General features: G+C 35.4%; 1 protein-coding gene across 1 annotated transcript in view; it reads right to left on the reverse strand.

Annotated features, from left to right (window-relative positions):
• The window catches only part of NALCN (sodium leak channel, non-selective), a 227,383-nt gene that overhangs the window by 74,911 nt on the left and 137,841 nt on the right, over positions 1-14,631 (reverse strand). The window contains exon 15 of the mRNA XM_066545152.1: positions 13,146-13,220. Within this exon, the coding sequence (XP_066401249.1) occupies positions 13,146-13,220 (75 nt within the window). The remainder of the gene's footprint in view (positions 1-13,145; positions 13,221-14,631) is intronic.

Raw genomic sequence — 14,631 nt, forward strand, 5'->3', positions numbered from 1 at the left:
GTTACTAGGATGTGAGGTTTTCCTCTTATGTCAGTGACCATCATGCTGAATACCAAGCAACACCACACTTAAAAAGAAGTCATTTTAATGTAGGGGTCTGAAAGGATTTATGTTCAAACAGTACTCTTGAGTTACCAAAAATAAGTCTTTAGTAGGACAGTCCACTGCCAATACAAATAAGATTTGTAGTTACTCCATATCATTTCATGGATGAAAATGGATGAGATAATATTGTGGAACTAACACAGGCTCAATGGGAGGAAAAAAGTGCTAAACAGAAGGAAGCTCATTAGAGGCACTATTGGAGATGTTAAGGATTTAAGGATTTTGTTTTAAAGAAGGATATAAGGCATACATGTACATTTTTAAGATTTGGGAATATATTCAGCACTTTCATAAAATTGGCATGACTTTGAAAGGAATCTCTTGTTCTGCAAACCATAACAATCGATCATTTTGAAAAACTCTGTATATTTGACAATTTTGTTATGTGTAGGTGCATATGTGCACACCTGCATTGACCTATGCATGTGTACCAAAGGTATTTGCAGGACCTGAAATGGAGAAAAAATTTAATGATTCTGAAATGGTTGGCACATATGCGTATGCCTGTGTAGTTCCAAAATCACAAACTGCTTGTATTAGAGAGCAAAAATATATTCCATGTTTTTATGGTAAACAGACCCAAAATACACATTTAGGATATGATAATCAGATGCATAGAATAGAAAAACAAACATTTGCAAGTACACTCAGGAGGTCTAAAATTTCTTATACTCTTTTAAAAGAACATGGAAACAAGTGCAGAGGGAAGAGTTTGTCCTGACATTTTGATCAGTGCTTTTTTGCCCTGAACATAATTGCTTATACTACTGCCTAGAGGGTACCTCATCCTCCCTGAATTCACATTATTTTTAGTGCAGAATGGACTGTAGCACATTGCAAGCTTTTTAACTACCTCAAGGCACTGACTGTATAACCAAAATACATCTGATTCAAAGGGTTTTTTGTATGTTTTAGAAGATAAATATTAAAGTAGATAAATCTACTTTTTTACCCTGGCAAGAGGCTTGGACAAGATGATCTTCCAACCCTAATGATCCTCTGTTCTCACTGTGAAAGATCTTATGACTTTCTCCTGCCCCTGCTCAGTCAAAATTGTCCCATTACTTTAAGATTAGGGAGAGCCAGGGAAATTCCCACACATAAGCATAAAAATATGCATTCTCAGTCACACCTTAAAGATAAAAAGGTATCTGTTGAAATTCTTACCATCTCTTACAAATTGCAACTTTCAACAAGTTTCCGCAAGTATTTTTTTCCACTTATCTTCACTAATACTTAAATGCATTACAGGCTTTCAAGTCAGTTTTTTAACACAAACACATTTGAAACAGAAAATATGAGTAGTGCCAAATATAAATGTAAATCCCATCGTGGTTCTCATGGAGAAAATCTGTTACAACTCCTGAACTCTTATACAAGCTGCAGCTTCAGCAAATGAGCTCTGAAAATTTGATCTCTTAGAACTGAACCAGAAAATAATTTTCTTCTGACATCAAGAAGGCTTTTTAGAGAAGCTTGATGCAGATCTGTTGATATCACTATTCAAAGATTAAAAATAACAGACACCACTAACAGTTTCAGTTCCTAGAGCCATTGCAAACAGCTTGATTATATTTTCTTAACTCTTAAATCCACATTAAGAAAAAGTGGGTTTTTTTGTACTGCTTCTGGCATCCCATGATGCCATAATTATACATTCAATTATCCTTCATAGCAGACAAGCTTTCCTCTCCTACCAGAACCAAGGTTAGGTAGAACTTGACCTCACTCATAGTACTGGAGAACATGGCTGACAGTCAGATTTTGACCCATCTTCTTTCTATGACAAGTTCTGCTGAAGACACCTTTCTATTAGCCCTCACCTCTGTTAGGCTCACACAGGGGCTTAATTATGACTTATTGACAAAAACTAATGGATGAATGCAGAAATATTTATTCTTAGAAGCTCACAGCTAAAGAAAAATAAGCAGTGCACTTACTTCAGGCTGCTCCCTTTATTTGTTCTACAGACAATAATATAAAAAGGCAGCAGCAGGAGCATCTAGCAGAAGCTATAAAAATAGCATGAATTTTCACTAGAGAAACAAAAAAATTTCACTGTTTCAGTTGTTAGAACTGCTTTACATGAAGACATGAATATCTGAAGGGCAAGAGTGTATATAAACCAAATTTCACAGCTTAGTATCTAGAAATAGTGAAAAAAGCAAACAAAAAATGAAAATACATAAATATACAGGATGACTGCTTCGCCAGTCATCATGAATTTATAGTCAAGAGGTCAGTAGTAAAACCTTGGCCTTCTCTTCCTGGTATCTAATTTCAACAGAACAACAACAAGAACAAAAATCCTCAAACCTAAAAATGAGTGAAAATCTGCAGCCATCCCAAGCACTGAAAGCAGAAAGATGCTATGTGTGCAAGAGACAAAATAGCTAATGGAAGATTAGGCTGCAGACCTGACTTCTGTATTTCATTCTAGAAAGCATTATTAAAACATTTTTATCTCTTTATTAGTGTTACTCTCATGTTGGAAACCTAGTTTGTGTGAAATCTTTGTCTCGCATCATGAATTTCAGCAATAGGTATTTGCCTGGGACACAGAAACACTTATAAAAGATTATTAGAAGGATGTTTTAGTCCAAAAAAGAGAGGAGTGAACACTCCCAGAGCAAGACCCAACTTGAAAAATGAGAGATACCCTTAAAAATGAGAGATTTAAAGAAACCAGTGCTGCATCTGTGGATTTATGGAAGGTCTCCTAATGAATAGATTATTGTTTTGCAAATTTCCAACAGTGGATGGATAAGTAAACTCCTTTCCTTAGAGAAGTGATCACTGGGACTAAGAAATGTATGGCCTAATGTGAAGGAAAGATGGAACTAACTGTTTCTGGATGTGAAAGAAAAAAAACAGTGGCTGAGAAAATGGGAATCATAATGGTAGTGAGTGGAGAAAGGTGATAAACACATTGGCAAGAATAATACTGGAACAACATAGTAAACTCAAAAAAGGAATTCCAGTATCTTGGTATTGATGCAGTAACCCTTGTTAACATATCATTGCAGAGACTATAAGATGGATATCCTCAAAATCTTGGCACAGCAGTGAGAGCCTCATTCTCTGGGGAAGCTATTATTTGTATCTTTGTCTTTTAAGACCAAACATAACTACAAAGTCTTAGCAGAAGACATTAAAATGTGCAACAGCAACAGTTCTGACCTATTCCCATAGCAAATGGTGAATGTCTGGTTTCACACAGACTGCTCTGCTTTTGCCTCTCAGTATACCTTTTGCTCCACAAGTGAGACAGGGCCTGTACTGCCTTCTGAACCAACTCAGGTGGAGGTCAGGAACCTCTACAAAGATCCTGTTAAATTTGTGCCACGTTCCTTTAAAAAACTAACTGAAGTGCCAATGCCAGGGACCTGCTATTTTATGAACCTAAATTCACAAATGCAGGCTTTGTTTTCTGCTGTGAGTGAAGAAAGATGACCAGCTTTGAATGTTGACTTTTATCCTTTGTTGTCATTATCATCTAAGTCTCTAACCTAAATTAGGATCCCAGCCTAGGCACTTCAGTAAGGTGCCTGCTGTTACACACTATGATTTTTTGCTTCATTAATGTGAAAGCACCCATGTGATTAAATGCCAATGAAACACAAGTTCCTAATTCATTAAACTTGGGTATTTATGTCGTTTAATGTTATGCACTGAAAATCAGGCATTTTGCCTAATTAACTGTCTAGACTTCCCCTGTAACAGAAAATAGAGAGCACCCTACTTGGATGGGATGAATCATTCCCTGGAGGGTAACAATGACTACAGGCAAGTGCAGATGACTAGCTTAGATGACATGCCTAACTTTTTGCACAGTTAACAAAGTGACACAAATCCTGTCTCTTGAAACTTCAGAAAACTCCAACCTTTATCTAAATGAATGAGAATTTTTTTCCTTGAATATGTGTTCAAAAACTTGAAGATAGTTGCTTCTAAACTCCTGAGAGCTAGATTAAATATAAAAACATTAAAACTTTTCTTATGATGCTTACTGCATAAGCATACAGTATTATCATAATTTATTTTTTTCAGTCTATGTCAGAAGGTAATCTTACTTCTTTCTTATAAATAATAGCATTTAAGTGCATAAAATTTTTTACTCTTGGGAGATTTATTAATATGGATTAAAATGTGAATCCAATTGCTCTGAGTTAGCAATGAAAAGCACAGACACTGGAATCAAAGTAATAATTGCAAAATCAACAAATGATTGCACATTAATTTAGGATCAAAAGTACAAATTGTGCTTCTCTCTGGCTTAGAGACAAACGAAGCTGAATACTATAGGAATCACAGTAAGAAAATTTTATGTTTGCTCTGGGGATGTAAGTTTGGATTGTTTGGCATATAAATACTGCTTTAGTTAATAAAAATTCCAACTCTATAAGCAAATAAGTATATATAAGTTTTCAAAAATCAATAGGATATTGTAGTGATCAGTCATGCAACAATAAAAAATATTTTATTCTACTTAATATAAATATTTGATTTGAAAGTTCTATTCAAATGCACTTTATAGAAAAATGTAGAAGGACTCAGCACTATCTCTTTAGAGACTGACTTGCTTTGTCTTGACTAAAATTAACCAAAATTCCACTTATGTATTCTTGCATAAAAGGGAAGTAGTGTCAAATTCATATTTAGAATACATGTGCCAGAATTATCTTTACCAAAGTTCAGACATCAGATGCTCTCCCTTTAGATAGTAGGCTCCTGAAAGTCTTATTCTAAATCAGGGATTTTTTAATTTGAGTAGTGAAGAAGGAAAAGCAACTGTGTAGTAATAACAAAAAAGGATTAATTGCTATGTTTCCCTGACACCAAGAACAGAAAAAATAGAGAAGATAAGAGGGATTAACACATAAATATTTATTAGGTTTTTAAATTCTTTTCAAAGATGTCTCTACTGTGGTGCCATATTCTGGAAAATTAGGTGGCAGTAGATTCCAGTATAGACTTCCACATTGCCTCCATCACCATCACCACTACCACCAACAAAAACCTCTAAGCATTATAGAATGAGACTCCATGATAGCTCTGCCATTTTTGACAGCACTCAGATCCTAATTTACTTTATTCTACTGCAACTGCTCCTTTTTATGAGATAGATTGCCTAATGGATTCCTTTTATTTCTTTTATGCTTTTGCTGTAAAAGCTCTGCAAAAACCTCTAAAGTTTGCTTAACTGCCTCTTTTTTCCAAAGCTTCTAAGCATTTCAAAATGTGACTGAACCACTGGCATCAAATTGAAGTGTTCAGACATTAAATACTCTTGAAAACAAGAATCTATCTCAGCAGACAGAAGCAGAAAAGAATCTATCATTATCTCCAAGCTTCTTAATGAAAATTTCTGCTTTCGATATCAAAGAGTTAAAAGTGAGATTTAAGAGAAAAAATTACCATGGTAAAAATCTGTTACTTTTCAAATATAATTCTAAAGGCATCTCATTAAAAAAAAAATGTATACTATATGTAGAAATAGATACATACCATGATATATAGGTGTGTGTGTGTATATATAAAATGATCTATAGGCACATATACATATATATATATATCTCAAAGCACTTGCTGTTTTGATACGGATTTAAGAGAAAATAAATATGATATGTATTTTATGGTGTGAAGCAGAACTGGAGGGAAAGGAACCTGTACATTTGACAAGTACCTTCATTGGTGAGTATATGAATTGAATCAAATTAGAAGAAAAATGTCCCTGCTGCATATTGTTGTTTACTCATCCAAGAATTTCTGTGGCCAGGTAGTAAGGAATGGGGAAAATATTTTCAGTAATGGATGCCATTTGTACTAATGTTGTGAGTGTGCACTAGTGAGCATGTGTGTGATATGACAGAAATCTGATCTTCCTTAAGGGATTTTCTCTTTCAAGCAGAAAACTACACTTGTGTGAGATTTCAACAATTTAAGACTGGATGTATGTTCCTGATTGATTCAAGGGGTCTACGACCTAAACCTGACTTTTTTTGATTCTTCATCATGCTGGGAATTTGTGTATGAACCTGGGGATATCAATTCAGCTTTGATTTTCCAGTAGGAAAATAGGGACACAATAATCTTGTCTGACACAAGCTCTAAGATAAACCCTCCAAAGTTAGTGAGGTAAGCTGGGTTTGTTATCACAAGCGTAAGGTAAACAAAGAAAATTTTATATTTTATGTTGTTAGAATTATATATAGATATAAAAAATACATCTGTTTTATGGTGGAATTCCAGGAAACAGGATTACAGAGGTAAGATTTCATGATCAAGGAAGTCAGACCATAGCTCATTCTCAGAGATGCTTGAGATGCTTGTTCTTTCCCTTGTGGAATTATAAAACAGTAAAATGACCATGCACATGGTTTTAGCCACCAATGGGTTCATCCTTATGGTATTTGCAAATTTTTTCTGAAATCCAGTTCAGATTCTGAAACACCAGGGGTGTAAGAATGAGTGCACTAGGTTAGATCAAAGGTCCATCAGTCCAGTACCCTTTTTCTGTCAAGGACCAGCCAAAGGGTTCTGAGATATAAGAACAGATCAAAGACAGACTAGTCTTATTTCCTGTCTGCTTTCCCAGGAAAAGTGGGATATGCACTTGAGAAGCAATGCCATAAAGGTTTCATTGCTGTAAACCACAGATTATGCTGCAGATGAAGGAAAGATAGTTCATACAGTGAGGGTGGCTTGGGGTGGCTTCAAATTTTCCTGCAGTTGCCCTATTAAAAAATGTCTCTCAAAATTGCCCTCCAAAAGTATCTGCTACTCTTCAGTGACTAGAGAAGGAAATCCACATGAATATTTCAAACTGCACATACAATGTTATAATATATTGGTGAAGTGAGGTGAATTCTACCCAGGTGTTCAAACTTGCAGAAATTTTTAAGGAACTTCACTGGCTGCAAAAGCTGTTAAAGGAGCAGGTACTAAAACTGTAGAGTAAGCTCAGAATAGAGTAGTCAACAAGGCAAACATGAGTTTCTCCATATACAATGAAGCTATGGGAAACCTGAAGGTTTAAACCATTCTGATAGGAAACAAAAACCCATAAAAATAAAGGCATATTAAGGAGAGGGCATAAAACTAGACAAGAATAATACATGTGCAGGCTTTTATATTAATAATAAAACTTAAAAAAACCCCATAGTTGCATTAGAATTTCTGTTATTAAAATCCCACAATGCTGACACAAAACACATCTCAGGAACTTGGTCGAAGTAACAGGCAGTAGAATCCTACAGAATCAGATTATGCAGAACAGGCAACATATTATCCAGGTGGAGAGGGAGAGTACCTGGCACCAGTGAAAGACTGGTGCTATATGTTACAGAAATTCTTCAATCAATGTAGTGAATAAGGTCAATGCATTTAAAACCAGCACAGGAACCACATGCATTGAAACTGTGTCTCGAACTGGAAGAAATTTTCTGCACGTGTGTAAATGAGGACTATAAAGTAATTTCAAAATGCAAAATAGTACTCAAAGCCAAAAGACAAGCAGTAATAACACTGGAAAGCCTTTATTTACCCTCATGTGTGTTTAGGAAAGGGAAGAAGAAAAATATTAACTTTTTACTCATAAGTGACTCCTTGCTGACTTACATAGCCAGAGAACAACTAAGTGAAGAAGTATCTCATGGTTTAGTACTGGGCAAGATCTATTATATGGCATAAATATCAAAAAGCTCTTCTGTAGCAGTGATAAAAATGGTCTATATTCAGATCTTACTTAACAAGTAGAAGGTCAAATCTATCTATTACACTGAATTTAAATGAAAAAAATACTTAAAATCATAAAGCCATAAAGCTTTTGAAAAGAAATTTAAAGGAATGGATAAATGACAGAATCTGGGAAGGGCAGGTGTATGGAGTAGCTTTAAATATCCTGTTTTATTAGCAGAGATACCATGTTTTATCTACCAGCTACAGAAAAAACTCCAAGAAGGTCAACAAGACCAGCAATGTAAAAATGAGTGCAAAGAAGACTTAAAAGTAAATGGATATGTTTCAGAAAAGAAAGCCATCTGCTAAGCAAAGGATTGATAAAACAAAACCCCAACATAAATTTTAGAGCTTTTTTGGTATAAAAATAATGGCAGATCATTAAGGACTTTGAGGGAATAGTTTCTAAAGAAATAAACTCTAATAAGAAAGCTTTTAAGAACACAAGGAAAGCAGAAAGTCTAAAAGAGAAACAGACTATTAATTGAGTGTGTTCTGAAAAATAAAACCAAAGCAAGAAATTAAAATAAAGAGTGTTGGCCACAGACAGGGTCCAAGAAGGCCCTAAACTCTGCCAAAGACTGATCTACAAAAATGTCAAGAGAAAGTTTTTGGAAGATAACTGACACAAGGTCAATTTGTTACTCCCTAACACCTGATAGCACTCTCTCAAGACTTCTAAAGGATCTCAGAGATAGCAAGGCTGACATACAGTAGTGGTAGATAATTTGTAACCTAAATAAGCTCTGGAGTGAGAGGAAAGGAAATTGGCAAATGTGACTAACTTTAAAAGAGGGATTCAGGGTAGAGCATGAGAGGTGAGAACCTAATCAGTCTGACTTGATATAGGCAAATTGATAAAAATATGTAGCAGTGGAATCAGTAAATATGTGGAAAATATAACAGGAAAAGTTAAAACAGCTGCTGCAAGAGAAAGTCATGCTTCAAAATCTGTTAAGGGTGATGAATTTCTAAAAAGAAAGTCAATGCTTTATCACAAAAGGCAGAAGACATCAAAGAAATCCTCTCAGTTTCTTTTAGAACTTTGGGACCATAGTTTAGGGAGCGTGTGGAGAAGACAGGCATAGATGAGAAGGAATTCAGGATTGTAGTTTTGTAGTTGATAGATTTCTTGTGCCTAATTTTGATATCATCTGTATAACTGATGTACTGAAGGCCCGAGGAAAGGGCCTCATGGCAAGATGAGCAGGATCACGGTCATATCTGGAGACTCAGTAGAGTGTTAGGGTCAGCCTGGGTCACTGCAGAGGGTCAAGTTTATTGCACAGCTAGATGGTGACTATGAGCTATAGCACAAACACTTTTCACTTGAGCTATGATGGCAGAGATAGACAAGAGGATGAGATGTGGCAGAGGTTGGGAGATGCATTGCAAATCATTAGAGCTATAAGGATAGAGAAAATTATTCTGTTCTTAAACCAGCTGAATGGTGTCTTAGGAAAGCAGATTCTATTCTTATGTGTACCTGTGCTGCTAAGTAAATCACTTAATCTTTCCCAAGTTTTATGTCTGTTCTACATACTTATGAGGGGTACCATAAAAGCCAGAAAGGAGATTAATTTAATAGTTTTGTATTCATAGTAAAGCCTGAATACTGTGCAATAAATAATGCACAGGAACACACACTGCACAATAAATGGACTAGTGGCTCGTTAAAATAAGCTCTATCTACTCTTTGCATTGAGGCAAGACTTTTGGAATTAATATTATGGAATGGGGTAATTAAAAACTGAATCATGATGTATATCCTTAACTAAATTTGTACTGGCATATTTAATTCTAAAGGTTTACTTTCTTTTAAATAAATTATATTATAATCTTACTTAAAATCTCCTAGTCTTTTAATGCATTTTTGCTTTTATTTATTCATATTTAAATACATTTACTGAAACAACATGAATACCAAATGTTTACATACTATTTTACTTTCTAGAGTACATTGCAAACATTAACTAATTAGTCCTTTACCAATAATCTGAAAGCTAAGTAATAACATTTTTCTTATCAAGTTCCAGAAAAGAAATTAAGCCATAACTAATAAGAACACAGCTCAAAAGGGATTATTAGGCAGGTGTGATTTCTGCCACAGATATATTCTCCTTCCTTCCTAGAAAATCATTCAGTGTTTCATCATCTGAAAATGCCCTGGGACTTGAGCTTTACAGCCCATAAAGGCAGGGAAAAACATACATCCCCAAGGAGAGAGAGCATTACAATTTCATAATTTTCAACCAATGAATGTCTTTTACATTAACAGCTTGAATTATTTGACTTCTCTCTTAGAATGCTATTCATCTTTTAATTATAGATGTCAAAAATTTTTCTGTGCAGCAATACAGGTTTATTTTTTATAGAAATTGTCTTGATTAGAACATAACAATTACCTTACAATCCTGCTTATTCTTAAAGTCCATTTTTAAACTGAAAATTCAAAATATCATTCAATTAAGAAAACTCTTTCTTGCTTTATCTTCTGAGATAAGACAAGCAATATTTCAGCGCAGTAGAGCACAGTCACTGTCAGCACTGAACCTGTGATACCATCATATTTACCCCTCACGAAACCTTTTCTGTTCTAGCAGCTGTACATTCATTCCAGTAACCTCATATCATTGAGCTCCAGGAACTGACCCCTTGCCTCTTTTCACCTTAGGAATTTTTAAAATATGCAACACTTTGTACAACATCCATTTGTTTGCATAAAATACCAGAAGGGAATGCATTCAGTAGAACTGAGTAATACTCTATGAGGAGCTGATAGTGAGGCCCTGGAAAATGTTAAAGATAGACTCTGAAAATGTTAGGCTTTGTGTTTTGCCAGATCACTGCACCTGCGTAAGCAGTACGATAAATGATATAATTGTTAGATGTGATAATTGTTTAGTAATTAAATATAATTATTGTATAATAATAAGAAAAATAATGAGAAACTATGTTAGAAATTTAAAGGTGGGCCACGAGGAGCCATGCTTGGCTGAAATCTTTGTATACAATCGAGCAATATAAGTTTAATAATTAACATGAAAGTTATATAACGATAGAATATAAAAACATGTTCAACCCAAATGCATATCAGAGTCAGATTTGGGTTGAATACCCCTGACACCCAGAGCTCTTCAATAAAAAGCACCTACATATAATCGCTCTTGTGATTATGTGTTTCTGAATGCTAACAGAGCCACTACTGCTCAAGAAAACATTTCAAAAACATAAGTACAAATGAACCACTGTCAGCCATCTTGGACATTTTCATGCATCAGAATGGTGTATAATATGCATTGTAATGCATGTAGAACCCATATACCATTATGGCATTCAACTCAGTGGGTATTTCCAATGGCAAAGTGCTGTGATCTGGTTAGATGCCTTCTTGGGTCATGGAGTGGGATGGTAGCTAGAAGGTCTGGTGGCTGGGGCAGAAGTTCTGATGTAGTTATACTGCTATAGTCTCAAAGCTACGAAGTTGAGAGATCTTAAAACAAATTATATTTATGTCTTGCATTTAAATGATCTCTGTTGCTATCACAGAGACAGAATTCCTGCCAGGCTAATAAAATTTCAGACTGAAACGTGGCAAGCATTGCTAGTGGTGGTCTCTCGTTATTGCTTTTTGTTCACCACTTCCAAAACCAGCAGCTAAAGCACAAAGCCATGCTGCTGCCATTTAATAGGCAAAGGTGTGGACTTTTAAAGTGGTTTATGAATCAAAGATGTTTCACACAAAAGCCACTGGATTTCACATCTCAAGCGCTTCACTTCAGAAAATTGATTTGTGCTCCTAACTCACGCAGACAACATGAAAAATTTCCTGTAAGATTATCAGTATGATATGACATTGCTTACCACACATCTGAGCCCTTTTCATTTCAGATCATTTTACCTCTTGAGACTGGTAAAGAGAAAAATGAATGCCTTTGATTTGGCCTACTCAGTTTGCATACTCAAGACTGTCCCACCATCCCAAAATCATCTGTAAGATCTCTCACATATGTAAACTCGTAAACTGAAACCCAGTATTTGCATTTCATTGTCACAGAAAATACTTGTCCTTTTAACTTATTTCAGGTTTGCAATACATATGGATATTTAATACTGCAACAGCAAAAGCAGCATTGATTTCTGCATTGAATTCTCTAAAGAAAAAATAAAAGTATATAATATTGTCATGTAGAACTTCAGCATAAAATATCTCAATTGTCTGGGTGATTATTTTTCAAGAATTGAATGAACCTAATTCTATGGCAATTGCTAATGCACATGAAAGATGAACAAAAGCTGTTGAAATGATGGCTATAAGCCAAATATTACAGGAGAATGTCCCATGTGTTAGCTCATGCTATTTCATGCGTGAAATAGGGAAACGTTGATGACTTTGCTTCTCTTTGTACAGATTAAAGCACAACTATATATTTATTTAAAAACTATGGATACCTTCCTCTCTGGTGGTTTGTGCACAAGGGCAGAAAGGCCAACCTGAATTCTCTATTTGCATTTGTTTTATGTGATTAACATTTGGGGTTTCAGGTATGAGAGAATGTCTTCTTGGTCCCCAAATGAAGAGAATCAATCAAGCAAGTTAACTCTTCCAAGCATCTTTAGCCCTCCCCTAACACATTGACCTGAGTGTGCTCTGCTCCTTCCTAACTCTTCCCATTACCCTTCCCTGCAGTGGAGCTGTGCTGTGCTCATAAAGCAAGGGGAGGGATATCTTTCACTAGGTTATGTTGTTGCTATCAGATTTCTAAAGTCCATACCTCTTTGACATATTCTCATGGCTGCAGCTCTTCGCAGACTCCTTCTTCTGCATGCTGTTCTCTCTCAGGTCAGAGCTCTTCCAAGGCTCTCCCTGACTGGCTAACCCACCCCCTTTCATCCCAGTTATCTTCATTGGTTACAGCTGCAGCCCATCAAGGGCAACTGGGACCTCTGGGGCAAAGCCTCCATACAGATATTCAAATACAATACACCTCCTCTACTATAAGGTTATAAGCAAAAACATGGCCTAGCTGTGATTTTAATTTTTTTTTTAATTACAAGAGTATCTAAATTAAATTTGATTGAATACTAAGCCAAATTTCTACATCTCTTTTACAATATCTTAATTTTTCCTTAAGGTTGGTGGGACAGTACACTATCTAAGAAAATACTGCTATTTACTTCTACATGTAACGTTTTGTTCATTGTGATGAAGATGTTTCCCAGGTTTGCCACACAAAATACCAGTAAAGTAAAATGCCTTATTGAAACTAATTTCAAGCACAATAAAAATATGTTCTTACTTGTTTAAGTTTCTTTAGATCTTCATCAAGTTCCAAGTTGTCCAAAATAACAGCAACAAACAAGCTGAGTAGAATCTACAAAACAATTGTAAGTGATTTGTTAAAGTTTATCTTATTTTTCTAAAGAAGTATTATTAAATAACATGGAAAAATGACAGCCCTGCTGATGTAAATAGGATTCTTGCCTTTGACATCTGTTGAACTAGTATCATTTGCTACTATCTATCTGCTAGGCCTTTTGCAAGTAGTAAACTGTTTTGTATCTTACCATACAATTATTGTGAGTTTAAAAATGCTAAATTCTAGGTTTTATGACCAATGAATTATATATGGGTATTAAAATGTACTTCATATGAAGAGAAAATGAAACAATCAGAAATAGTAGCAACAAACAACAACAATAATAATAACAATGACAATAACAACAACAATAATAAAAGAAATACAAAGCAAAATCCTAAAACATCTTGTAAAGCTAAGGTGGTTTTCAATTAAGGTATGACTTTTTAGTCACCTGACAGTCATTTACTTTATGGCCTTCCTTTATGCTCAGAGTGCCTCTGTGAAAAGTAGCTAACTCCACTCTGGAAGAAAAGTAAGCTGGTTCATTATTTGCACACATCACATGTACAGGAAACTCATGTCACAGAAGAGGAAAGTCAAGTGTCTCAATTTACTCAACATTAAATGTTGTTTAGATATATTTCTAGGAGGAAAAATCCCAGGGAGAAAAAAGTGTGCATCACTATCAGACTATTACATTCCCCTTGCATACAGATGCTGACCAGAGGGCAAAGGAGCTGGAAATGTGACTGATATAGGTGAGAAGCAGACAGAATTAGGAGTATGGTAGGTGAGGGAGGATACCACTGTTCAGCATATATTATCAGACAACTTCTATCTAAGGCAGTAAATATATGTACACATGTATAAGTCAACAGCCGCCAGCAACTGCCAAGGTTTTAGTCTCTGAGGTTCGATGCAAACATCCTCAAAAGCACTGAGGTTCTACAGGCGAGCACCAATTTCTGATATATCAGAGGGGTACCAGAAGGTATCCTAACTCATTTTTAAAAAAGAGTTACAGGCCTACAATTTTTCTGTGGTCTTGGACCACTGAGTGACAGCCAGAGCAAACATATCCTTCCACCGCTACTTGTAAATGAAGTGTAAGTTTGCCTGTCACACTGGAAATTTATTCCCCACCTATACAAAAGATGAAAAGCGGCTTAATATACCAGACAAGGAGTTTAATATACCAGACAAGGAAATTTAACTCCACTAAGTTGAGTGGATCTTATTCCAAAGCAGGATTTTCTTTTCCTCCATAAACTATAAAAGTACAGAAGACATAGGAAGGACTCTGGACCATAAATTTAAAAAATGTCAGTGCTCAGAAAAAAAAAAAGTTCTTTTAACAAGAAGCTGGCTTTAGCTGGGATTAGAAGAATCCCAGGCAGCACCCTCCAGTATCCTGAACATCCCA

This window comes from Molothrus aeneus, chromosome 2 (genome assembly GCF_037042795.1).
Source record: "Molothrus aeneus isolate 106 chromosome 2, BPBGC_Maene_1.0, whole genome shotgun sequence".
Classification (NCBI taxonomy): Eukaryota; Metazoa; Chordata; class Aves; order Passeriformes; family Icteridae; genus Molothrus; species Molothrus aeneus.